This window comes from Triticum aestivum, chromosome 5D (genome assembly GCF_018294505.1).
Source record: "Triticum aestivum cultivar Chinese Spring chromosome 5D, IWGSC CS RefSeq v2.1, whole genome shotgun sequence".
Classification (NCBI taxonomy): Eukaryota; Viridiplantae; Streptophyta; class Magnoliopsida; order Poales; family Poaceae; genus Triticum; species Triticum aestivum.
Genome location: NC_057808.1, coordinates 45,047,999 through 45,074,076, shown reverse-complemented (window position 1 = coordinate 45,074,076; position 26,078 = coordinate 45,047,999). Strand labels below are relative to the sequence as shown.

Below are 26,078 nucleotides of genomic sequence, written 5' to 3'. Positions count from 1 at the left end.
GATAAAGATCTTTGTAGAATATGTGCGAGCCAATATGAGCATCCAGGTTCCGCTATTGGTTATTGACTGGAGACATGTCTCGGTCATGTCTACATAGTTCTCGAACCCGTAGGGTCCGCACGCTTAACATTCGGTGACGATCGGTATTATGAGTTTATGTGATTTGATGTACCGAAGGTAGTTCGGAGTCCTGGATATGATCACGGACATGACGAGGAGTCTCGAAATGGTCAAGACATAAAGATCGATATATTGGATGACTATGTTTGGACATCGGAAGGGTTCCGAGTGAGTTTGGACATATACTGTAGTATCGGGGGGGGTTACCGGAACCCCCCAGGGGTATATGGGCCCTAATGGGCCTTAGTGGAGAGAGAGACGGGAAGCCAGGGCAGGCCGCGCCCCCCCCTTCCCCTCTGGTCCGAATTGGACTAGGAGGGGGGCGGCGCCCCCCGTTTCCTTCCTCCCTCTCTCCCCCTTCCTTCTCTCCTAGTCCAACTAGGGAAGGGGGGAATCCTACTCCAGGACTCCTCTTTGGGCGCGCCTAGGAGGTCGGCCCTCTCCCCTCCTCCACTCCTTTATATACGGGGGAGGGGGTGTCGGTGTCAAAACCGGCGGATCTCGGGTAGAGGGTCCCGAACTGTGCGTCTAAGGCGGATGGTAATAGGACGCGGGGGACATGATGTTTACCCAGGTTCGTGCCCTCTCGATGGAGGTAATACCCTACTTCCTACTTGATTGATCTTGATGATATGAGTATTACAAGAGTTGATCTACCACGAGATCGTAGAGGCTAAACCCTAGAAGCTAGCCTATGGTATGATTGTTGTTGTCCTACGGACTAAACCCTCCGGTTTATATAGACACCGGAGGGGGCTAGGATTACACAGAGTCGGTTAGAAGGGAGGAGATCTACATATCCGTATTGCCAAGCTTGCCTTCCACGCCAAGGAGAGTCCCATCCGGACATGGGACGAAGTCTTCAATCTTGTATCTTCATAGTCCAATAGTCCGGCCAAAGGATATAGTCCGGCTGTCCGAGGACCCCCTAATCCAAGACTCCCTCAGTAGCCCCTGAACCAGGCTTCAATGACGATGAGTCCGGCGCGCAGATTGTCTTCGGCATTACAAGGCGGGTTCTTCTCCACATTTGAGTACCTGTTGAGTAGTGTCCGGCTTCCCATAAATGTTGCACTCCTTGGCTTCCACGCCTAATAATGGCTATCTTCCACGTGTCAAGCGAATGCGAGAAGCCGGGGCGTTTTTACATTTGCCACCCTAGCCGTGTGAGTAAATCGCCTATTAAAGAGACGGGGATTCTCAGATCCAGATCACAGCATCCTCCCACAGCGAGTATCCATCGGAGCGCACCCGGAAAAATCCATTCCAACATGGCCGGCCATCGCAGCTCCTCCTCTCGCTCTCGTAGCCCTAAGCCCGGAAATTGGAAGAAGTGTTCCGTCCCCCACAGCCAATTAGTAGAGTTACAGACCGAGGGATTTCTCCCCCAGCGTATATGGTCCCCGTTCGAGCCGGGCTCGCCACCTACAATGGCGGGGAGCAAGCGGTGAGCTTTCCCAACCCATCCATGGGGGAGCGGGTATGCCTTGTCCCTTACTTATTAAGAGGGCTTGGATTTCCAATTCATCCGTTCCTCCGCGGGCTCCTGGAGTTCTACGGCCTCCAGCTGCATAATTTTACTCCCGCCTCCATATTACACATCACTGGCTATGTCGCCCTTTGCGAGCTGTTTCTCGGATGCGAAGCTCATTTCAAGCTATGGAAGAGGCTATTCTGCCTTGTACTCCGTACACAGGAGGGGTCAATATACCAAGTGGGCGGAGCCGAAATATGGCGCATCACCGGGACCGGATACCTGTCCGGTACTCCGAAGAAGACATCCGAAGACTGGCCTCCGGAGTGGTTTTATATGGAGGACGTCCCCCTTCCGGACCCTATTCGGATGGGCCTTCCTGAGTTCGACAACGTTCCCCTGAAGAAACGCCACAGCTGGCGCCCTCGGAGCCCTCAGGAGGAAGATAACGGGGAGGTCCTTTACCTGATGGGTCGGATACAGATGCTGGCCCAGTCAGGATTGACAGTAATCGAAGTTATGTCAATATGTATAATGCGGGGGGTGCAGCCACTTCAATATCGGGGGCAACCCATGTGGCACTTCAACGGAGAAGACGATGCCACCCGCTGCGGTCGTAAGGGACCGGACTCAATCGCTGCTCTAGCAAAAATTCTGTCCGATCTGTACAAAGGAGAGGAAGAGGAGTTCATCCACATCAAGCCACGGGATGGATTCTCCATGTACAACCCTCCAAGCTGGGTGAGCTGCTACTTTTTACTCCGGACCTTCCCGCATTCTTTGTCATAAATACTTACCTTGCTGTTTCATAGCAGGAGCTGCGAAAAGCTGTGAGGGAGGTCCACAGCCCGCCTCCACAACCAGAGGACCCTGACCGGGCCCTCGACCCCGGACTCGAAGAGGATCCGGACATATTTGTGGAGCTGATTGACAGGACGTTCTATCAATTGAGATGCGATGATGCCATGGTGGCCATCATAACCGATTATCCTGGACTACTCCCTGCATCGCATGTAAGTAAAACCGGAGTCCCAACTTTCGAAAAGGATCCCTTTTCTGCACTTCACCTACCGCACACATATGGTGTCTTACAGGGAAGGCCCTCAGGACGCCATGCCGAACCCGCAGTGACTCACCCACAAGGGGCACCGAAGCCGGTTAGGCTTAAAAAGAAGGCGGTCAGGACTGAGACGCCGTCGCAGAGGTATGAAACAGAACCCCGCTCCGTGGTTGTCGTCTTTTAAAATATAATGACATCCATGTTTCCTAGTAGGAAAAACGCTCGCCGGACTATATCCGGAGAGGTTGCCGGTCACGCCTCCACTAGTCGGGCTCCAGAGCCGGCCATAAAGGCGGATGCTAACATGGGGCCAACGCCAGAGGTTCCTCCTACAGAGGATGCGGATAGGCTATGCGCTACAAATTCCGAAGTGGAGAGCGCCATGAATCACAGGCGTCGCCGGGCCGTACTCCGTGACACTTGTTTCTCCCAAGAGGTGCCTTCAACTCAGGAGACACGTACATTCGAGCTGCTCAAAATGGTCTTGCCAGAGCCACGGACCAGTATGTAAAGGATATACGGGTAATGAAGTCTAATAATTATGTATATCAGTAGCCTCTGAGACTTGAAACAGTTGACACAACTGATTTAAGGATCATTATTTGTGCAGGTTCTTACGGAGAAGAATACCCAATTGTCTCAAGAGCTGGAAGAGTGCAAAGCCCAGCTACGGGCCGCAGTTGCCGCAATGAAGGAGTCCGAGAAGGCCCCCCTGGTAACACTTGTCTCTATCAAAAAGAATGACATGTACCGTTTAGTATGCGACATGCATGCAAATCTAACAATAGATTCTGCAGATAATCCCGGGGTTAATCCGGATGTAGTGCAAGGGGATGAGCAACATGCTCAACGACAGTTAAAGGCTGGCGAGCGCGTGCTTAAGCAGGTTAGGCAGGAGAAAAACGATCTCCAAGATGCCAATATCCAACTGAGTGTTGAACTGAAAGATGTTCGGGCCCAACTTGCTGACTCCGTAAAGGAGAATAAGAGGCTTCGACGCGGCATTTTTAGTAAGTGCTCGAACGTACTTTTTATTGAGTTTGGCGAAGAAACCGGCTAACAGAGTTATATCTGTAGGTATGCTGACGGGTCGCCCCGCAGAGGAAATGCCTGGGTCTGTAGGTGATCTTCTGCCAGAGCTCTCACCACTGCACGAACAAGTTCGGCAGGTGATGCAGGGCATTGCCCAAGCCTTGTGGCCATCCGCCTCCCCGCCAGGAGGCCTGGGGGAGATTACAGAGAAGCTCAAGGAGCGCGGCGGCGCTTCCGTTATGGAAGATATCAGCCTGCCGGCAAGGTGCGAGGGAAGCCTGGGCCATGGTGAAGACGCGATATACCAAGGTTGACCCGAACCACATGGCCGAGGTCGGACCTGTGGGGCCTGATGGGAAAGAGATCCCTGTAAGTTTGGTGTATGACCAAGTAGAATTGGCCGCAAAGTATTCCCAACAGGATTGTAGGCTAGACAGCCTGTTGGATGGTATAGAAGAAGAATTTAGTCAGTCTAAGTGACTGCGTACTTCAAGTGACATGTATTGTCCCTAGCCGGATTGTAAATCATTTGTCATGGCGGACCTTTTTGCTTCAACCTCTGGACCTGACAGTCCGGAGTGTATCCGAATACCCGCTCGGTTATGAAAAAACCAGGGTACGCGTGGAAACAAGGCGTAGGGGTCATAAGTGCTTGAACAGACGAGTACCCAACTAGCTATGTTATATTACATGGATAGTAAGAAACATCTTCCAGGGAGAATAGTTCCGTTAAGGGTTCCTTTCCCTGGGTACGCATGCCCTAATGTGCATGTCCGAGCTGCGAAAAGAGACGCGGGATAAAAACATCTGGGGGCATGTATTACAATAAATAAGGATCATCTTTTGTTCACCGACCGAGTATTCCCTTAAGAACGCTAGCTTTCGGCTTCACCCAGTCTGAGGTACACATCCGGCTGACCCGGCAGTAACAATCGCAGAGGTGCTCCCCTTATGCCCTAGCCGAATTAACGGGAACGTAGGGCATAAAACACAAGAGCCAGGCAACCCAGCTTGGCCAAAACTTAAGTCATATCGATGCATATAATGGCGAAAAAGGTACATGTGGAAGAATAACACATGCGTGGGGCATAGAGCCCGAGAAATAGTTATATTAAGCTTCTATATAAGAAGCCCCCAGGTATAATGAGCGCGGCTAGCGCGTCAAGATTGTGTAGTCAAGACACATTTTAGCCTTTTAAGGCCTTGAAGAAAAAGGGAAGAAAGAAAGAAATAAAAGACAGATAACGGATATATAAAAAATTGACGGAGGTAAGGAGACGAACATGGAGTCCGGCACTAGGCGTAGAACCTTCGGAGTCTGGCTGCGTTCCATGGGTTTGGCTCGAGTCGACTGTCCGATGCATCCCGCAGACGGTACGCTCCACCGGTCAGAACTTGGTCGATAACGAAGGGACCTTCCCATTTGGGCTTGAGCTTGTTCTTTTTCTTCTCCGGTAGGCGTAGGACGAGTTCGCCAACGTTATAAGTTTTGGCCCGTACTTCTCTGCTTTGATACCTTCGAGCCTGTTGTTGATAGAATGCGGAACGGGCTTTTGCCACGTCACGCTCCTCCTCCAGGGCGTCCAAACTGTCCTGCCGATCAAGCTCGGCCTCTTTCTCTGCATACATGCGCACTCGAGGCGAGTCATGAATTATGTCGCAGGGCAGTACCGCCTCTGCGCCGTACACCATAAAAAAGGTGTGTATCCGGTAGTGCGATTCGGCGTGGTCCGCAGCCCCCATAGTACGGAGTCGAGCTCCTCTACCCAGTGCGTATCGGATTCCTTCAAGGATCGCACTAATCTGGGTTTAATGCCGCTCATGATAAGACCGTTTGCTCGTTTGACTTGACCGGAAGTTTGCGGGTGATAGCTAGAAGCATAATCGAGCTTGATGCCCATGTTGCTGCACCAAAGTTTTACCTCATCGGCTGTAAAGTTCGAGCCGTTATCAGTGATGATGTTGTGGGGGACGCCATAACGGTGTACAACCCCGGTTATGAAGTCTATCACTGGTCCGGATTCGGCCGTTTTAACTGGTTTGGCTTCTATCCATTTGGTGAATTTATCCACCATGACCAATAAGTATTTTTTCTTATGGCTTCCCCCTGTGAGGGGTCCGACCATATCAAGCCCCCAGACTGCAAAGGGCCAAGTAATGGGGATTGTTTGGAGAGCGGTAGGCGGCATATGGCTTTGGTTTGCGAAAAGCTGGCAACCGACGCATCGTTGAACGAGGTCCTGTGCGTCTGCTCGGGCTGTCGGCCAGTAGAAACCTGTACGGAAGGCCTTGCTTACAAGGGCCCGAGCTGCGGCGTGGTGGCCGCCAAGTCCAGCATGGATTTCTGCCAAAAGTTGCCACCCTTCCTCTTCGGAGATGCACCTTTGAAGGACTCCGGTAGCGCTTTTCTTATAAAGCTCTCCCTCATGGACCTTGTAGGCTTTAGACCGCCGCACAATGCAGTGCGCCTCGTTTGGGTCCTCGGGTAGTTCCTGCCTAGTTAGGTAGGCCAGGAATGGTTCTGTCCACGGGGCAATGACAGCCATTATTACGTGGGCGGAAGGTGTTATTTCGGTGGCAGAGCCTCCGATTATGTCAGAGTGTTCGGTTTCTGTTGTTGTGGCCGGGTCCGGACTATTGTTGCCGGTCTCCCCTTCCCATACCACGGATGGCTTAAACAGCCTTTCCAAGAAGATATTAGGCGGGACAGGGTCGCGCTTGGCGCCGATGCGGGCGAGGATATCTGCCGCCTGATTCTTTTCCCGGGCCACATGGTGAAATTCAAGCCCTTCGAACCGAGCTGACATTTTGAGGACGGCGTTGCGATAAGCCACCATTTTTGGATCCTTGGCGTCGAAGTCTCCATTTATTTGAGATATTGCGAGGTTCGAGTCCCCACGCACCTCCAGGCATTGAATGCCCATGGAGACTGCCATCCGGAGACCATGTAACAGGGCCTCATATTCTGCCGCGTTGTTGGAGTCTGAGTATAGTATTTGGAGTATGTATTGGACTGTATCTCCGGTGGGGGACGTCAGGACGACGCCAGCCCCTAGACCAGCCAACATATTAGAGCCGTCAAAGTGCATAATCTAGTTGGAGTACGCGTCGTACTCTTTAGGGAGTTCGGCTTCTGTCCATTCGGCGACGAAATCAGCCAGTACTTGTGACTTAATGGCTCGCCGTGGTTTGTATATTATGTTGAATGGGAGGAGCTCAATAGCCCATTTAGCAATCCGGCCCGTGGCCTCGCGGTTGTTTATTATGTCGTTGAGTGGCACTTCAGAGGCCACCGTAATTGAACACTCTTGAAAGTAGTGTCATAGTTTCCGGGATGCCATGAAGACCGCATATGCTATCTTTTGATAATCTGGGTACGTGATTTGCATGGAGTGAGGACAGTGGATACATAGTATACCGGCTTTTGAAGCGGGAACTTATGTTCGTCTGTCTCTCGTTCGACGACGAGCACTGCACTTACAACTTGGTGTGTTGCCGCTATATATAACAGCATTGGTTCGCCTACATTTGGCGCGGCCAAGATTCGGTTTGTGGCCAAAACGGCTTTTATTTCCTCTAGCCCGGCCGTGGCCGCATCCGTCCACTCAAAGTGTTCGGTGTGTCGAAGAAGGCGATAAAGAGGCAATGCCTTTTCCCCTAATCGAGAGATGAAGCGGCTTAAGGCAGCCACGCATCCAGTTAGTTTCTGGATTTGCTTGAGGTCTGTTGGGATGGCCAACTGTGACAGAGCTCTGATTTTAGCCGGATTTGCTTCGATTCCTCTGCTGGAGACGATGAAGCCTAAGAGCTTTCGGCGGGCACGCCGAAGACGCATTTTTCCAGATTGAGCTTAATGTCGTATGTTCGGAGATTATCGAACGTGAGCCTCAAGTCGTCTATTAAGGATTCGCGTGTCTGGTTTTAACGACCACATCGTCTACGTATGCCTCCACTGTTTTGCCGATCTGTGTCTCCAAGCATGTCTGAATCATGTGTTGATAGGTTGCACCGGCGTTTTTGAGCCCGAAAGGCATGGTGTTGAAACAAAAGGGGTCGTATGGAGTGATAAATGCCGTTGCGGCTTGATCGGACTCCGCCATCTTAATTTGATGTTATCCGGAGTATGCGTCGAGGAAACACAATGAGTCGTGTCCTGCGGTAGCGTCGATAATTTGATCGATGCGAGGGAGGGGGAAGGGATCCTTGGGGCAAGCCTTGTTAAGGTCCTTGAAGTCGACACATAGGCGCCAGGATTTGTCCTTCTTTGCTACCATCACCAGGTTTGCTAGCCAGTCCGGATGTTTTATTTCTCGGATGAATCCGGCCTCCAGTAACTTGGCTAGCTCTTCTCCCATGGCTTGTCGCTTAGGTTCAGAGAAACGCCGAAGAGTCTGCTTGACCGGCTTGAACCCTTTTAGAATGTTAAGGCTATGCTCGGCCAGCCTGCGTGGGATTCCTGGCATGTCTGAAGGATGCCAGGCGAAGATGTCCCAATTTTCGTGCAAGAACTCCCGTAGTGCGGCATCTACTGTGGGCTTTAATTGTGCCCCGATGGATGCTGTTTTGGTAGGGTCCGTTGGATGGACTTGGAATTTGACTATTTCATCTACTGGTTTAAAAGAGGTGGATTTGGATCTTTTGTCGAGTATCACATCGTCCCTGTCCACTGTGGAGCACAGCGCCGTCAGTTCTTCGGTCGCGAGGGCTTCGGATAATGCCTCAAGGGCTAGTGCGGCGGTTTTATTCTCGGCGCGGAGTGCTATGTCCGGATCACTAGCTAGAGTGATGATTCCATTGGGCCCGGGCATTTTGAGCTTCATGTACCCATAATGGGGTATAGCTTGGAAGATCATGAACGCCTCCCACCCTAAAAGGGCGTGGTATCCGCTACTGAACGGGGCCACTTGGAATGTAATTTCTTCGGACCTATAATTCTCCGGCGTGCCGAATACCACGTCTAGTGTGATTTTTCCCGCGCAGCGTGCCTCCCGACTAGGGATGATTCCTCTGAAGGTCATGCTGCTTTGCTCAATGCGGCTCTTGTCTATTTCCATTTTGCTAAGAGTTTCTTCATAGATGAGGTTTAATCCGCTGGCGCCGTCCATGAGCACTTTAGTAAGCCGGAAGCCGTCCACAATTGGACTAAGGACCAAGGCGGCTGGTGCTCGGGCTGTTCGGAATTTAGGTTCGTCACTGGCATTGAAGGTGATAGCCGTATCGCTCCATGGATTTATTGTTGCTACGTGGCAGACTTCGGCAAGGCTGCGGAGTGCTCGCTTACGCCTATTATTTGAGGCGAAGGTCTCGAAGACTGTCAATACTGTATTGCTGTTTTCTGCGGGATTGTGCTCTGCGGTGTTGCTGATGAGGAGATCCTCACCGCTCTTGGCCACCTGCCGGAGCACCCAACATGCTCTAAGGATGTGTGTTGGCATGGTATCCACTGTACTGTGAATTTTGCATGGCTCGTTAAGCCATCCCTCCAATACGGTTCCGCGCCCTGTAGTGGGCTTTTGTTTCTTTGTAATTGGGTCGGGTGACTTACGAGAGTACACCCTTTTAGTTCGGAGGGGGGGTTTTATGAGAGCTGGAGGATACCAAAATTTTGTTTGGGTTTTCCAGGCACTTTCCATCGCACAGTACTTCCGTACTTTGGCCGCCAAGTCAGCGAAGTGTGCTATGTCATGGCGACTTATGGCGTTGAGGATTCCCTTGTCCGTGCAATTATTGCAAAAGAATGAGATTGCGTCTTCCTCGCGACAGTCCTTAACCTTGCTCATTACAAGGAGGAATCTAGCCCAATAGTGATGTACTGTCTCTTGGGGCTCTTGTCTAATGTGGGAAAGATCGCTTATATCTGGGCGGGTGGGTGGATTTAAGTCCGAACCCTGGCCCGACCTGAGACCCAGGGGCGGAGGAGTTTCCGAGCTTGGCAGTTTGGGCTCCGGGATGTTGCTCAATAGGTCTGGCCCACTGCCTGATTCTAGGTTCAAGGTTTGGGCCATGTCCTCCCGTAGACGGGTATCCGGCTCGGAGAGCTCGGAAATCCGGACATAGTTTGTCCTCAAGATAGAGGAAGAATCGCTGCATTGCTCCTCCACCACCGCTATCTGATGGGTGACCGGCGGGGAGTTAATCTCCCTTTGGTCAGGTTTAAACCCGATTTGATCATAGTCCGTAGCGACTCCCAAGGCGGCGATGTGATCCAAGAGCTCGTTCAATGAAGAGAGCTCCATTGGATCCAACTGCTCGGCGAATTCCGAGCCGACGTGGAGACTGTTTTCGATGACCCGAGAAGTCATCGTCGGCGCAGCGGCCGAACGGGCGGTCATGACGAAACCGCCTAGCCGGAGAGTTTGGCCTATAGCCAGGGCTCCCCCAGAGGTGATATTGTCCTTGACAACGAGACGAGCCATCCAACCTTATGGTGACGGCACAGTGGAACTCTCAATGAAAGCACCAATGTCGGTGTCAAAACCGGCGGATCTCGGGTAGGGGGTCCCGAACTGTGCATCTAAGGCGGATGGTAATAGGACGCGGGGGACACGATGTTTACCCAGGTTCGGGCCCTCTCGATGGAGGTAATACCCTACTTCCTGCTTGTTTGATCTTGATGATATGAGTATTACAAGAGTTGATCTACCACGAGATCGTAGAGGCTAAACCCTAGAAGCTAGCCTATGGTATGATTGTTGTTGTCCTACGGACTAAACCCTCCGGTTTATATAGACACCGGAGGGGGCTAGGGTTACACAGAGTCGGTTACAAGGGAGGAGATCTATATATCCGTATTGCCAAGCTTGCCTTCCACGCCAAGGAGAGTCCCATCCGGACACGGGACAAAGTCTTCAATCTTGTATCTTCATAGTCCAATAGTCCGGCCAAAGGATATAGTCCGGCTGTCCGAGGACCCCCTAATCCAGGACTCCCACAGGGGGCACCCCATAGACAAACAAGTTGATCATTGATCTCTTAGCTGTGTGCGGTGCCCCCCTCCACCATAATCCACCTCGGTCATATCGTCGTAGTGCTTAGGCGAAGCCCTGCGCCAGTAGCTTCATCATCACCGTCATCACGCCGTCGTGCTGATGAAGCTCTTCCTCGAAGCTCTACTGGATCGTGAGTTCGTGGGACGTCACCGAGCTGAATGTGTGCAGATCATGGAGGTGCCGTACGTTCGGTACTAGGATCGATCGATCGTGAAGACGTACGACTACATCAACCGCGTTGGCATAACGCTTCCGCTTTCGGTCTACGAGGGTACGTGGACAACACTCTCCCCTCTCGTTGCTATGCATCACCATGATCTTGCGTGTGCGTAGGATTTTTTTGAAATTACTACGTTCCCCAACAGGAGGGGGGGCGCGCCCCCCTTTCCTTCTCCTCTCCCTCTCCTTCCTTTCCCCTTCCTCCTCCTAGTTGGACTAGGAAAGGGGGAGTCCTACTCCTACTAGGAGGAGGACTCCTCCCCCTCCTTGGTGCGCCCCAAGGGCCGGCCAACCTCCCCCCTTGCTCCTTTATATACGGGGCAGGGGCACCCCATAGACACATAAGTTGATCATTGATCTCTTAGCCGTGTGCGGTGCCCCCCTCCACCATAATCCACCTCGGTCATATCGTCGTAGTGCTTAGGCGAAGCCCTATGCCGGTAGCTTCATCATCACCGTCAACACGCTGTCGTGCTGACGAAGCTCTCCCTCGACACTCTGCTGGATCGTGAGTTCGTGGGACGTCACCGAGCTGAACGTGTGCAGATCGCGGAGGTGACGTACGTTCGGTACTAGGATCGGTCGATCGTGAAGACGTGCGACTACATCAACCGCGTTGTCATAACGCTTCCGCTTTCCGTCTACGAGGGTAAGTGGACAACACTCTCCCCTCTCGTTGCTATACATCGCCATGATCTTGCGTCTGCGTAGGATTTTTTTTTGAAATTACTACGTTCCCCAACAGATTCATCATCCCCGCGCGAGCCGCTCGGCGGAGCGCTCCGCCTGCTCTGTCGCCACCGCAACCGCGAGCGCCGCGCTGTCCCGGGCCTTCTTGGCGTTGGCCCTGTTTCCCCGGTCGGTGGTGACAGCCTCCCGGCGCTGAACTTCCGCCCTTCAGTCGGTGTTAGACATGCCCGAGGGCTTGGACGCAGGCGCCCTCTGCTTCGACTGGGTGGCGGCGGCGGCATCCGTCACGGCATGGGGGATCACGTACTTCTTCAGCGGCATGGCGGCGGGCTGGGACGGGAGGAGGTGTCGTGGATCTAAGACAGACAGTAGAATGGGGGTAGGTATGAGGAGGCAAGATCCTAGCTATGGCGAAGTTGTACACGCGAGTTTTACGAGTTCAGGCCCTTCACGGAGGAAGTAACAACCCTACTCCTCGGAGCCCGGAGGCGGTCGACTGGATTATGTGCGTGTGAGTTACAGGGGGTGCGAACCCTTGTCCCAGAGGAGGGGAGTGGCTTATATAGAGTGCGCCAAGACCCCAGCTCCCCTCCGTTACACAGGGTTCAATGTTCATAAAGAGTAAGCGTTACAGGTAACGTCCGCAATAAAGTGTTATAAATGGTAATTAAGTCTATGAGTAAACGCCCGACCGTTGCTGCGTAGAGTGACTTTAGATCTTCTGTATGTCGAGTGGTTTCTGTGACGGTCAAGTGACATTGATTCTTCCGAGTGGAATGTCTCTGATCAAGTGGATGATGGTACCCTTCGAATGCTTCTGTCTTTAGGGTGATGCCCTTGGGGAGGGTGTCTAGGTCAGGCCTATGACCCTACCCTAGGTACATGGCTTCATCATTAGCCCCCGAATGGTTCAGGGTTTGAGTGGAGAAGGAGTTGGAAATACTTCCGATTCAGCTCTTGCACTTTGAGAGTGTCTGGTTGGGATCGATGAATCAACACGGTGACATCAACTTCTTTTTCAGTCGCCTTGATCCATTCTTGGTTTTGTTCAGTGAACTTTTACTGAAAAGCCTCGAGCGTTGATATGGAGAAAATCTTCCGTCTGACAAGTTGCTCTGTTGCCCGCGGATCTCGCGGGATTCAAATTTTCGGGAAGCGCGCGGGGCGGAGGAGGCCGCAGCAATCGGGCTGGATAAGGCAGGGCCGCCTCGATTTCCGTGCCGCCTTTTTCACCACGTATCGCTCGCGCGACTATTGCGTGATTTGATAAGATCGCCCGGGTCCACAAGTCAGTCACTTGGAAGCAACCTCATATAAGGCATCGGTCCGGGGTTTTTGAACAGTGCGCTCCCATTCTTCCTCTTCCTTCTTGGTTTTCTCCATCGCATCCGCTCCTGCCCCGGCGCTGCTGCTCCGTTCGAGCTCTGTCTGCTGCGATGGGGAAGGAGAAGATGGTGGCATTGGAGCACGCGAAGAAGGCGATGGCGAAGGCAAAGGGGAAGAAGTCCAGCCGGGGCGGATCTTCCTCGAGGTCCGGTCTGCCGCGCGGCTGGATCTAGGGAGATTGGATCCGGTCAACGATTCTCCAGGACGACATCGACGATCTGGCCGAGGAGTGATTGATCCCCCATGGATCTGCGCGGCTCCCGGCGGACGAGACTGAGCCCCGACCGCAGGAGGGTGAGTGCGTCCTCCTCGCCACCCACGTCGACCGCGGGTTTTCTTTGCCTCCCCATCCTTTTTTTCCGAGCTTTCTTGAACTTCTTTGGAGCACAACTTCATCATTTTCCCCCAACACCATCGTGTATCTTGCCGCTTTCGTGTCCATGTGCGAAAACTTCTTGGGTTGTCGACCACACTGGGGCCTCTCCAAGCACATTTTCACGTGTCGCTCCTAGTCGGTCAAAAAAGCTAATTCGAGTGATGAGAGGACAAAAGTGGTCCAGATGTGTGGGGGTCTTGGAATCCAAATGAGGGGTAAGAGCTCTTTCCCAGCCATAATCCTACCCGAGTCAGTCCGAGGGTGGCAGTCGACCTGGTTTTACTGCAAAGACCAGCCGACTCCCAGTCAGTCGACTGGACTTCCCTCCTTTTCCATGGATCGAGTAGAGAAGCCCTCCGCCCTGAAAGTGACCCCGGGGGAGAAAGCAGAGGTGAAGGTGCTGGTCAAGCGAGTGGCCCAGCTCATCCCTGATGGCGTGATCGGCATGGATCTGTTGGAAGTCTTCCTCAGGCGACGCATTCAGCCGCTTCAAGCCCATGACCAGCCATGTGGATGTATTCAGGCATTGACGATTCCACTCGGATCCATCCAGAAGAAGTCGAAGAGGATACGGTGGAGAAGTGGTTGAGGGGTATCACTGGCAACAAAGATAACCCAGGGGGGCCAGGAGAGTCCCTCCACTTGACAACTCGCACCAAACTGACAAGGTCCAACTCTGAATTGCCGAGTGTTATCTTGATTTATCATGTAACTGCTTGCAATCAACCGACTGACTTTATTCTTGCTTGTTGTCTTCTAGGCTCTTACTGAGATGTATTCGATGCCCAACGGAGAGCAGGAGCAGGATCCGGAGGGGGAGGCGAGCGGAGGCGAGAGCGACGAGTGGCATTCTGATGGTGAAGGGGATGAGGAAAGCTCCGACCCGAGTGATGAAGAAGAGGTCGACTCACCTCCCCGTAGGGAAAGGCGATCCAAGCTCACCCACGATCCCGCAAAGCGCCCGCGACAAGGCAACCGTTCAGACTGGGCAGTCGTCAAAGCGTCCTCGAACGTCTTCTCCGGCGCCGACTGAAAAGGCTCCGAAACAGTCCAAGGTCGTACCGCAGAAGACCCGAAAGGCGCTGCCCAGAATCAAAATCGACATCCCTGTTGCCTCTGCGTAAGTGTCCTGTCTTCAGTTTTACCCGAAACTCTGCGTTGTCTATTTTTCCTTGGTTTGACCGAATGAATCTTGAAACTAGCAGTGTCGCTACTTTTGGGACCTCTGCTTACAAAAACGAGGATGAGGAGATGGAAGATGTGGTCACCTCCAACCCAGGTATAATCTTTGTGATCTTGTCTTTGCTTTGTCGATTGAACTGTGGTACAACCAATGAGGATGAATTTTTGGCGATTGATCTTTTTACAGCTCCCCCCAACATCATCGATCTCTCAGACGACGACGAAGACGAGCCACAGAGGCCCTTGGGGAGAAGAAGCAGGAAAACGTCCGTTGGCAGGACGCCTCAGTCGACGCCGGTGGCGGAACCGGTAATCCAGGAAGCCGGTGATGCGAATCGGACCTCCGTCACCTTCGCCATACCATTGTCGAGTGCTCAGCCTTCGGCGTCAGCCGCGCAGACTCCCGCCGATCCACCTTCACTTTTTGCTGCACATCACGTCCCAGAGGACCAGGTGGGTGCTGCCAAAGAGGCTATACGCCAGGCGGGCATTATGATGGAGAAGATGAAGATGGTGCGGCAAGCCAGCCAAGCTGCTTATGATGTCATCTCCGCTCTCTAGAGCAACGTCCAGGTTAGCAGATTGCCGACTGACTCTTTTAGCTTGTTCTGTTAGGATATGCTACCTGAAAACTTTTTTTCAAAGAATCTTTTCATCTGTCTATGCTTCGCATCTGTACACCCACTAGGTGTTTTGATTTGCCACTGAGCAAACTTGTATCTTAGGTCGACTAGATTGTGTCGATTGTATTGTTGAACTAGTGGGGGCACACTGAGTGCACCCACTGGGTGTAGTCCCCGAGACCATAGTTGACTGCGGGTAGTCGACTGTGGTCTGAGAAGTAAAATTTCCACTCGGTCTGGACGGACCATGTCGAGTGGAATCCGAACCAGTGGGGGCACGCTAAGTGCACCCGCTGGGTGTAGTCCCCGAGACCGTGGTCGACTGCGGGCAGTCGACTACGGTCTCAGATCCTCTTTTTTTTACACTCGGCCTGGACAGACCACGTCGAGTGGAAACTGGACCAGTGGGGGCACGCTAAGTGCACCCACTGGGTGTAGTCCCCGAGACCGTGGTTGACTGCGGGCAGTCGACTACGGTCTGAAAACAACTTGAATTTATCGAACTACTGTTCTGAAGTAACTAATCTTTCCATCTGCCGATTGACTATCCCTTGATTACAGAAATCTTGTGAACTCAGAGTTTGTTTTGCTGAATTGGAGAAAAAACAGATTCAGCTCAACCTCGATCTGGAACTGGCCAAGACAAATCTGCAGAAGGCCAAGGATGAAGCTGCTGGTAAGAGAAAGCTTGCCGACTGATTTGTCTCTGTACCAGATTCTATTTTGCTTTTTTCTGAACCGAGCGCTGTTTCTTTCAGAGAAAATGAATCAAGCTTTGGCGAAAAAGGACCAAGATCTTGCGGCCGCACAGAAAGCAGCTGACGAGAAAACTGCACTCGCCGAACAGAAGCTAGCTTCAGTCGGCAAACTGGAGGAAGAAAACGCCAAGCTGAAAACTGCCCTTGATGAAGCCAATAAGGAAGCGACTCGTCTGAAGAAGGACAAGAACAATCTGAACGAGAAGATGGAAGGCATTGCTCGCAAGAGGGACGATCTGGAAAATTATCTGGGAAGTCTTGCCAAGAAGTTGTTCGTCATGCTTGAAGGTATTTTCTTTGAAATGACTGACTTGTCATCGTCGACTCGATATACAACCGCTGACTCATCTTTGAATTGTACGTGCAGAATTTTGCCGGAACTTCGAGGAAGAGACTGGGCGAGTTGAGACAAGGTTGGACCCCATCCATTCTCCAGTGAAAGACGAGCCTGCCATGAATGTACTCCGATTGGAATATCGTGTTGCTGGTGTTGTTGATTATCTTGCTCGACTGAAGGTCGCAATGTCGCGGATCGACACAACACTCTGGCCAGGGGCAATGCTCAAGAATGACCTCGAGTCTCTGATGACTCGACTTAATGAGATTCCCGGTCAAGTGCAAGAATGGAAGAAGTCTTCTGCCCGGTGCGGCGCTGATGTGGCTCTGACTTTGGTTCATGTCCACTGTAAGGAAGCGCGAGAAGAGAAGCTGGCAGCGATCAAGGTCGCCAACACCAAGAAGCATGACTTCCAATCTTTCATGGAGACCTTCATTGCTGCTGCCACTCGGATTGCTGACGGAATCGATCTGGACGAATTCGTCGAGCCTGCCAGCCCTCCTCCTGCGGAGTGAACAAACTTTTATGCCCCACCTTAAATTTGCCTCGGAATGCCGAGTGATTTTGTAACCATTAAACTCCTTCGGGCTTGATGCCCGAGTACTTTAATCCGCAGTCAGAACCTTAAGATTTATCTGAATTTGGTTTATCTCCGAATATGCTTGTGCTTGCCTTCGAGTGGAATTTGTTCTTCACTCGGAATATTTTTTGTACTTGAGATGTAGCTCTGGGGAAGAGGTTCTAGTCGACCTGCACCTCGTCGTCCTTGCGGATGAGGATGGAGCGCACGTTATACTTGTGGCGCAGCTCTGAGGAGAAGGTTGCTGTCGACCTGCACCTCGTCGTCCTTGCGAATAAAGATGGAGCGCACATTGTATTTGTGGCGCAGCTCCGAGGAGAAGGTTACAGTCAACCTGCACCTCGTCGTCCTTGCGGATGAGGATGGAGCGTACGTTATACTTGTGGCGTATCTCCGAGGAGAAGGTTGCAGTCGACCTGCACCTCGTCGTCCTTGCGGATGAGGATGGAGCGTACGTTATACTTGTGGCGTAGCTCCGAGGAGAAGGTTGCAGTCGACCTGCACCTCGTCGTCATTGCGGATAGGGATGTGTTTCAAACTTAGGCGAGTACGGGACTGCAGCTAAGCCCCCGAGTGGGAGGGTTGCTCACCACTCGGTGGGATTTTTCAAACTTAGGCGAGTACTGGACTGCAGCTAAGCCCCCGAGTGGGAGGGTTGCTCACCACTCGGTAGGATTTTTCAAACTTAGGCGAGTACTGGACTGCAGCTAAGCCCCCGAGTGGGAGGGTTGCTCACCACTCGGTGGGATTGTTCAAACTTAGGCGAGTACTGGACTGCAGCTAAGCCCCCGAGTGGGAGGGTTGCTCACCACTCGGTAGGATTTTCCAAACTTAGGCGAGTACTGGACTGCAGCTAAGCCCCCGAGTGGGAGGCTTGCTCACCACTCGGTAGGATTTTTCAAACTTAGGCGAAACGGATTCGCGACTAAGCCCCCGAGTGAGAGGCTTGCTCACCACTCGGTAGGATTTTTCAAACTTAGGCGAAACGGATTCGCGGCTAAGCCCCCGAGTGAGAGACTTGCTCACCACTCGGTAGGATTTTTCAAACTTAGGCGAGTACTGGACTGCAGCTAAGCCCCGAGTGGGAGGGTTGCTCACCACTCGGTAGGATTTTTCAAACTTAGGCGAGTACTGGACTGCAGCTAAGCCCCCGAGTGGGAGGCTTGCTCACCGCTCGGTAGTATTTTTCAAACTTAGGCAAAACGGATTCACGGCTAAGTCCCCGAGTGAGAGACTTGCTCACCACTCGGTAGGATTTTTCAAACTTAGGCGAGTACTGGACTGCAGCTAAGCCCCTGAGTGGGAGCCAACTGTCGTGGATCTAAGACTGACAGTAGAATGGGGGGTAGGTATGAGGAGGCAAGATCCTAGCTATGGCGAAGTTGTACACGCGAGTTTTACGAGTTCAAGCCCTTCACGGAGGAAGTAACAGCCCTACGTCTCGGAGCCCGGAGGCGGTCCACTGGATTATGTGCGTGTGAGTTACAGGGGGTGCGAACCCTTGTCCCAGAGGAGGGGGTGGCTTATATAGAGTGCGCCAAGACCCCACCTCCCCTCCGTTACACAGGGTTCAATGTTCATAAAGAGTAAGCGTTACAGGTAACGTCCGCAATAAAGTGTTATAAATGGTAATTAAGTCTATGAGTAAACGCCCGACCGTTGCTGCGTAGAGTGACTTTAGATCTTCTGTATGTCGAGTGGTTTCTGTGACGGTCGAGTGACATTGATTCTTCCGAGTGGAATGTCTCTGGTCGAGTGGATGATGGTACCCTTCGAATGCTTTTGTCTTTAGGGTGATGCCCTTGGGGAGGGTGTCTAGGTCAGGCCTATGACCCTATCCTAGGTACATGGCTTCATCAGGAGGAGATTGGCGGGAGGAATGGAGAATGAGAGGGAAGCCGAGGAGGGAAAGCGGGAGGAAACGGTGGGAAAAGGGCCTCCTCTCGCCGGCAGAGCGGTCCAACGCCCCTTTTCGCTTCTGCCGGCACCCCCAGGCGACCCCCGGGTGCTTGGGTTCGGCTCGGGTTCGCGAGCTGTTATTTCGGCCCAAACCGGCGCTATATGAGATCCCGGGGGTGCGACTGGGCCGATTTTCGGCCGCCGGCGCTAAAAAACGCCTTGGGGGCCTGTTGGAGGTGCGGTTGGAGATGCTCTTAGCTGTATGGATGGAGGAGAAAGAATGAGCTAGCTCTCCTCTTCTCCTTCCCGCAAAAAAGCTCTCCTCTTCTCCTTGCATGTGTGTGGGTGTGTGTGATGAATGAGTCGACACCCTCCTAGGGGGGCTCCCGTGAGGTCTTATAGCATGGCCTCCTAGGTTACAAGTGATAAAATGAGGCGGGCGGGGCCGAGCATTCATGAGCCTGTTTCCCGTGGGAGGCTCCTTGAGGCAACTTATAAACTGTTGTCTAGGGGACAAGGGATTGCCCACATAGTCTACCATGCATGACGTGCGCATAGCGTCCGCTATTCATCAACAGCGCCCCGCCGCAATGTATGGTCGTCTCGTCCGCGCATGTTCGATGGAATGTTGCAGTTGACTTCAGGTAGCCGGCCGGCCGGAGCAGCCGACCAGTGGTGTGGGCTGGAGCAGGCGGCCGAGGCAGGCGGGCAAGTGGCCCGACTCGCCGTCTTGGGACTACCCGGGGTTCATCCCCCGACAGTAGCCTTCAAGCCTCCGGGTGACTTGAAGAGTCGTGCGAAGGGTCTTTGCTGTCGTATCTCTGAGGTTGCCGATGACAACCGGCTGCGGGCCTCAGTCGGCGCAGCTTTCTTCCAGTGGGGGCGCGCCAGCGCACCCACTAGGTGTAGCCTCCGAGCCTCTGATACGTCTCGAACGTATCTATAATTTTTGATTGTTCCATGCTGTTATATTATCATTCTTGGATGTTTTACAATAATTTTATATCATTTTTTGGGACTAACCTATTGAAATAGTGCTTAGTGCCAGCTGCTGTTTTTTTGCTTGTTTTTTACTTCGCAAAATATCAGTACCAAACGAAGTCCAAACGCAGCGAAACTTTTTGGAGATTTTTTCTGGACCAGAAGACACCTTGGGGCCAAGAAAGCACCAGAGGGGATCCCCGTGGGGACCAGCCCAAGTGGTGTGTAGGCCCCACGAAGGTCGCCTGCACCGTCTCTTCGCCCTATAAATTCCCAAATATTGCAGAAACCCTAGGGGAGTCAACGAAACACAATTCCAGCCGCCGCAAGTTTCATAACCACGAGATCCAATCTAACACCATCACAGAGGGGTTCATCATCCTCATTGGTGTCTCTCCGATGATGCGTGACTAGTCCACCATAGACCTAAGGGTCCGTAGGCAGTAGCTAGATGGCTTCTTCTCTCTTTTTGATTCTCAATACAATGGTATCATGGAGATCTATTTGATGTAAACCTTTTTGCGGTGTGTTTGTTGGGATCCGATGAACTTCGTATTTATGATCAGATCTATATCCATGAATATTATTTGAGTCTACTTTGATATCTTATATGCATGATTATTTATAGCCTCATATTTCTTCTTCGAATCTTTGGTTTAGTTAGACCAACTGGATCAAATTTTCTTGCCATGTGAAGAGGTGCTTTGTGATGGGTTCGATCTTGCGGTGTCCTCTCCCAGTGACAGAAGGGGCAGCAAGGCACACATGTATCGTTGTTATTAAGGATAACAAGATGGGGTCTATTCCTACATGAATATATCTTGTCTACATCATATCATCATTCTTATTACATTACTCCGTTTCTCCATGAACTTAATACACTAGATGCATGCTGGATAGCGGTCGATGTGTAGAGTAATAGTAGTAGATGCACGCAGGAGTCGGTCTACTAATTTTGGATGTGATGCCTATATATTGATCATTGCCTTCGATATCGTCATAATTATTCGATCTTCTATCAATTGCCCAACAGTAATTAGATGCACGCAGGAGTCGGTCTACTAATTTTGGATGTGATGCCTATATATTGATCATTGCCTTCGATATCGTCATAATTATTCGATCTTCTATCAATTGCCCAACAGTAATTTGTTACCCACTGTATGCTATTTTCTCGAGAGAAGCCACTAGTGAAATCTACGGCCGTCGGGTCTATCTTTTATCATATTGTTTTCATATCTATTTTTATTCGCATTTGTTTTCAGATCTATTATTTCAAAAACCCAAAAATACCTTTTCTGCATTTTTCTATTTCGTGTTTTGTTCAGATCTATTTGCCCAGACTCATACAAGTTAATCTATCTTTTTACCGAGGAGGGATTGACAACCCCTCTTACGCGTTGGGTTGCGAGGGTTTGTTCTTTGTGTGCAGGTACCGTTTACATAGTGTTGCTTGGTTCTCCTACTGGATTGATAACCTTAGTTTCATAACTGATGAAAATACCTACCGTAGATGTGCTGCTTCATCCCTTCCTCTTTGGGGAAATAACGACGCAGTTTCAAGCCGCATCAGCCTACGGGTGACTTGAAGAGTTGCGTGGAGGGTCTTCGCTGTTTGCTGTACCATATGGTGGTGTCGAGGGTCTCGACAGGTTTCCCGAAAGGAAATGATCATGGAAAGACAAAGTTAGCCATTAGATCCCTGTACGCCGGTGCTATCAAATATTTAGTTTTAGCAGCGCAAGTTTTATGCAAAGGGATACCGATCGGTTTCGTCCGAGCCCCCCTTCAGTCGTTTCCATGTCCCCTCTCCCGCTCTTTGGCTTTTACTTTTGCTAGCCGGATTGGAGTGGAGTGTACAATACTTGAACTCTGGGGAGCAGATTCAATCGAGCAGACATTTACAAAGGAAATGACCGGGTCACCCAAGCTATTTTCTCTTCAGACGTATGTTTTAGTTCAGATTTTTAGTTCGGACTGTCAAGAACCAGAAGTTGCTATTATTTCACCTCTCATCATACGAATGCACCACGATCAACACTAGTGTGAAGGGAAATGGTGGTCTAGTTCTCTGTTATGCCATTGTGGCTCACACAGTATGCAGCACCATGGCAGAGAGGCATCATCTCACATATTAAGCGTCCTTTTGATTCATCCTGGGCTATCCCGTCCTTGCGGTGCCCTCTCTAATGTTGCTCGAAATTCAGCGAGGTACTTGAGGTGTGTTGGAGGAGACTCATATTCTTACATAGTGGTGGTATCAACGTTTGTTGCACTCTAGGGTCTCGACCTTCTTTTACACCCTTCGAGTGTACCGACAACATATGTGCCCTCGTCGATGGTCTTTACATACGGTGTTCGTCGCCCACACAAAAAAGCTTGGAAACACTATGAATATGAAACATCTTTGTTAATTCTCAATCGACCAAAAACCAAGTTAGCTCTTTATCAATTCTAGAACGATATGATCTGCATTGCCATAAGAGTTGTAAGCAGGAAGCCACTGAGGTTTTCCCAGTTGCAAGTGAGTGAAAAAAACCAACTAGTACAAAAATGTTTACATAGTATTAAATCGTGGGATGATGTTACTTGACTGAGTAGGCCAAGTTTTAGGCGCACCCATATGAAAAAGGCGACAATTCTGTTTATCGATTCGTGTAACATTTTGTTTTCACCGTGGTGTGTGTATTGTATCTTTTTGCGGTAGATATTGTATTTTCTTCCTTTCTCTAAAAGCAAAGATACTGTTTTGGCTCCTAGCTGACATAGTAGAACACTGCATTTTCGTTGATCAAATACTGCATTTTTTTTAGCAAATCAAACACTGTACGTTTTTTTTTTTGGCATCATTTTGCACTTAACAACTTACACACGCAAAAAAGTGGGCCTATGCAGTCGGATCGCGATCCATACCATGAGCAAAATAAGCCCAGTAAGCCCAGCAAGACAGGTCCATCAGTCTAACACATGGAGAGATTTCACGGTCTGGCATATATAAGATCCCGCCTCACGCAGCTTAGGGTTTCTTCCCGGGCGCTGGCGGCGGAGTAGGGTTTCACCTGCATCCATTCTCAACGTAAGCCTGCAAGCAGCGCCGCCGCCTATGCTATGATGAATCTCGTTTCAGATCGCTCGTACGTAACCTTGCGTGCGTCCGTTGCAGGTTAGCAGGAGCGAGTGGGAGTCCGGCCATGGCGCCGTCGCAGCCCAAGTCAGGGCTCTTCGTGGGCATCAACAAGGGCCACGTCGTCACCAAGCGCGAGCTGCCGCCACGCCCGTCCGACCGCAAGGGGGTAAGCCGTCTCTAACCTCCGATATCCTCCTTCTCCTGCCCATATGCGTCTTCTGCTATGATCTCAGTGCGGGATTGATCTGCCCATCTACTTAAATTGTGCCGACCTCTGCGACTGTTCTCTAGATCTGTGTTTGCTCGGTAGTTCCGTTGTTGGACGCGTTATAGCTGACGCTTCTATCTCGTTCCCTAGTGTTCACAAGGCTAAATTGTTCGTGTTTGTTTTATTTAGGTACGCTTTCTACTAGTTTTAGTATTGTGTTCGTGTTTGTTGTTTTTATGATCAAAAAAGGGTGGCGAGCTAGATGTTAACAGTATAGCACAGTATGGTTGATACTACTGAAGGGCAAAAGTAGTCGGGTTAAATATCTGTGAGGTGTACCTTGTCTTGCATGGAAGCTCGCTTGCCGAATTGAGACCAACCGATAAAAAATTTCTACACATTGGGAGCAGCCTTGGGTCTGCAGTGATGCATGAACACACGTTTGGCAATTTTGATATTTCAGAAGTCCCAAGTTGTTAGTCCTGGAGGTTGATAGTTGTTGGTGATGAAATGTGACCGCTCAATCAAGTACCTTATAATTTCATTTCTAAAGTATCACTGACTGTACTACACATCTTTTTGAAGAATATTTCAATATTATCTGTAACAGTTTTGCTAAAGCTAAATTTGCCATAAGTATTGCACATCTAAGTCCTATGTCATTGATCTTACACCGAGATTCGTGTGGGTATATTCTTTTTCCTTTTTCTTTTTCTTTTTAATACTTGATTGAGTCTCTTAGATGTGCAATAACTAGGGCACATCTGGATAGGCCCTAGACAGACCCTATCTGTAAATAGCTGTAAATGCAGTTTTAAATGATTTAGTATTAGGGGGTGTTTGGTTACAGGGACTTATTGGTGTTGGGACTTAAAAAAGTCCCTTTAAGTCCCATCTAAACCAAACAGGAGGGACTTATAGGGACTTAAAGTGGGCATTTGGGACTTATGAAATAGTCTTATAGGGACTTATAGTTGTAATATGGTCTTTTAGTCCATGTTAAGTCCCAGGAACCAAACAGGTAGGGACTTTTTAGGAACTTGAGACTTATAAGTTGGGACTAAAAAAAGTCCTAGGACTTATGAACCAAACAGGGCCTTAGTCTTAATTCTCCTATTGTTCAATACTTCGATGCATAACCATGGCCTTGCATAACTTGGGAGCATTGATAGCCTCTTGTTTTCATGTGTAAATCTGGATTCTGTATTGGGCTTGATTACCCACATGGGCCTGTTGTATTCTGCAGTGAAGTAATAGCCATTGCAGAAGGAGTACCTTCCTTCCTTGCATATTATTTACTACTGTTGTCAAGTCATGTTGAAAGTAAAATAGGACCTTGCTGTGTTTGGGACCAAATTGTTATTCGGCTATTCTAGCTGGCTTTTTTTTAGCGAATTGTAACTTGTATGAAACTGAAACAAAGTTAACTTACATGCTCCTATATGCTCAGCTGAATTATTATAACATGTCTATCCAGTTTGCAGTTATTCTTACAATGTTATCTTGGCATATTTTGCAGAAAGGTACCAAGAGGGTGCATTTTGTCAGGAACTTGATTAGGGAGGTTGCTGGATTCGCTCCCTATGAGAAACGTATCACTGAGCTTCTTAAGGTTGGAAAGGACAAGCGTGCACTCAAGGTCGCCAAGAGAAAGCTTGGTACTCACAAGAGAGCAAAGAAGAAGAGAGAGGAGATGTCAAGTGTCCTTAGGAAGATGAGGTGTGTAACCACTCGACTCACCATTTATATTATGAACATTATTTGACTCTGCTGTCCTATTATTCAGTTTTCCTTTTTGCTCTGGACTACTTAGTTACCTAGAGCATTGCATAGTGCATCCTCTAGCTTTAGGAGAATTATGAATTTGTTGGGTTTAAAAGTGAATTGAAGACAAAAAGAATTCCTTAACATTAAGAAATGCTGTGCTGGCTTCCAGCCAAGCTTAAATAAAGCGCTAGGTCTAAATTCCCTTTTTTAATCTCTGCTTAGTGCCTATCTCGTCTCTGCCTAGTGCCTACCTTGTAGTGTGTGCCGGGGCACGCTTAGCATGACTAGGCCCTAGGTGTTCTGTTGTTGCATTCGCCTATGCACGCTTAAGCGAACGCCTATGGACTCAACAATTCTTCCAGCAATTTAAAAAAAAATAGATGTGGCTTTTCTCCCTGTCAAGTAGTGTAGGTTGTAGACAGCAGTTTCCACTTGGAAGATGATGGTGTTTTCGGTGTTGCATATATAATGCAATCTTCACCATAATTATGTTTCTATTGCTTGTAGTTCTTTAGGTTTTTCTTTTGCCTGACCATGTTCATGTCTTCTACATTCAGGCAATAACAGTTGCAATTCTGTTTTGCTGTAACAGTTGGTATATAAATGACTAAAATGTTCTCACGTGATATGCAGGTCTGCTGGTGGTGGTGGTGCTGGTGACAAGAAGAAATAGAGCGTGGCTAGTTGGTGAATTTTATCCGAAAACTCGGTCCTGTATTACCAGTCCGTACCTATAGAGCTATGGCCATTGTGTTGGATTTTGGAACTATTAAATTTGACGCTCTTAAGCCCGTGGTTTCTATTCTGAGAAGACCAATCTTTTTAAGATTTTTAGTTTGGTGCCTTTGTTTTATTATTACTTGCTTTGTTTGATTACTTGGCACAAAGCTGTTTATTGCAATTATGTAGCGTGTCTGGGTTTTGTACCTGCGATTGTTGTATGTTTTCAGTAGGTGAATTGCTATAAGAAGCCCTGCCACGGTGTGGTCTTGGATCCCATATCCCCATTACAGCATCCATGTCTGGCATAATATCTTGATTTACCAATTGTCAACTGTATGAGCATCTATTAATAGCGCCTTCCTAGTACAAAACATCTTCATATATGTAAGGTGTATTTGTTTTTGTGATAAAAATCCACAATGCAAGGTGCAATTGTTCTAATTCCTCGTAATTCAGTTATTGGCCCTCCAAAAAAAAAGTATCTCTTCTCTGATTGCATGGATCTCTCCTTAGATAAAAAAGAAAACTACTCTCTCCGTTCCTAAAT

The 26,078-nt window shown here is 49.9% G+C and overlaps 1 protein-coding gene across 2 annotated transcripts; it reads left to right on the top strand.

Annotated features, from left to right (window-relative positions):
- Window positions 1-22,663: 22,663 nt before the first annotated feature.
- On the top strand, window positions 22,664-25,807 carry LOC123119338 (60S ribosomal protein L36-3). Of its 2 annotated transcripts, none has more exons than XM_044539114.1 (4): window positions 22,664-22,782; window positions 22,870-22,999; window positions 24,561-24,760; window positions 25,442-25,807. In XM_044539114.1, exons 2-4 carry the CDS (start codon window positions 22,898-22,900, stop codon window positions 25,479-25,481), a joined length of 342 nt encoding a protein of 113 aa, XP_044395049.1. In that variant the 5' UTR covers window positions 22,664-22,782; window positions 22,870-22,897; the 3' UTR covers window positions 25,482-25,807. The 2 variants fall into 2 exon arrangements, with proteins under 2 accessions (XP_044395049.1, XP_044395050.1); XM_044539115.1 differs by having other exon boundaries at window positions 22,743-22,782; window positions 22,878-22,999.
- Window positions 25,808-26,078: the final 271 nt, after the last annotated feature.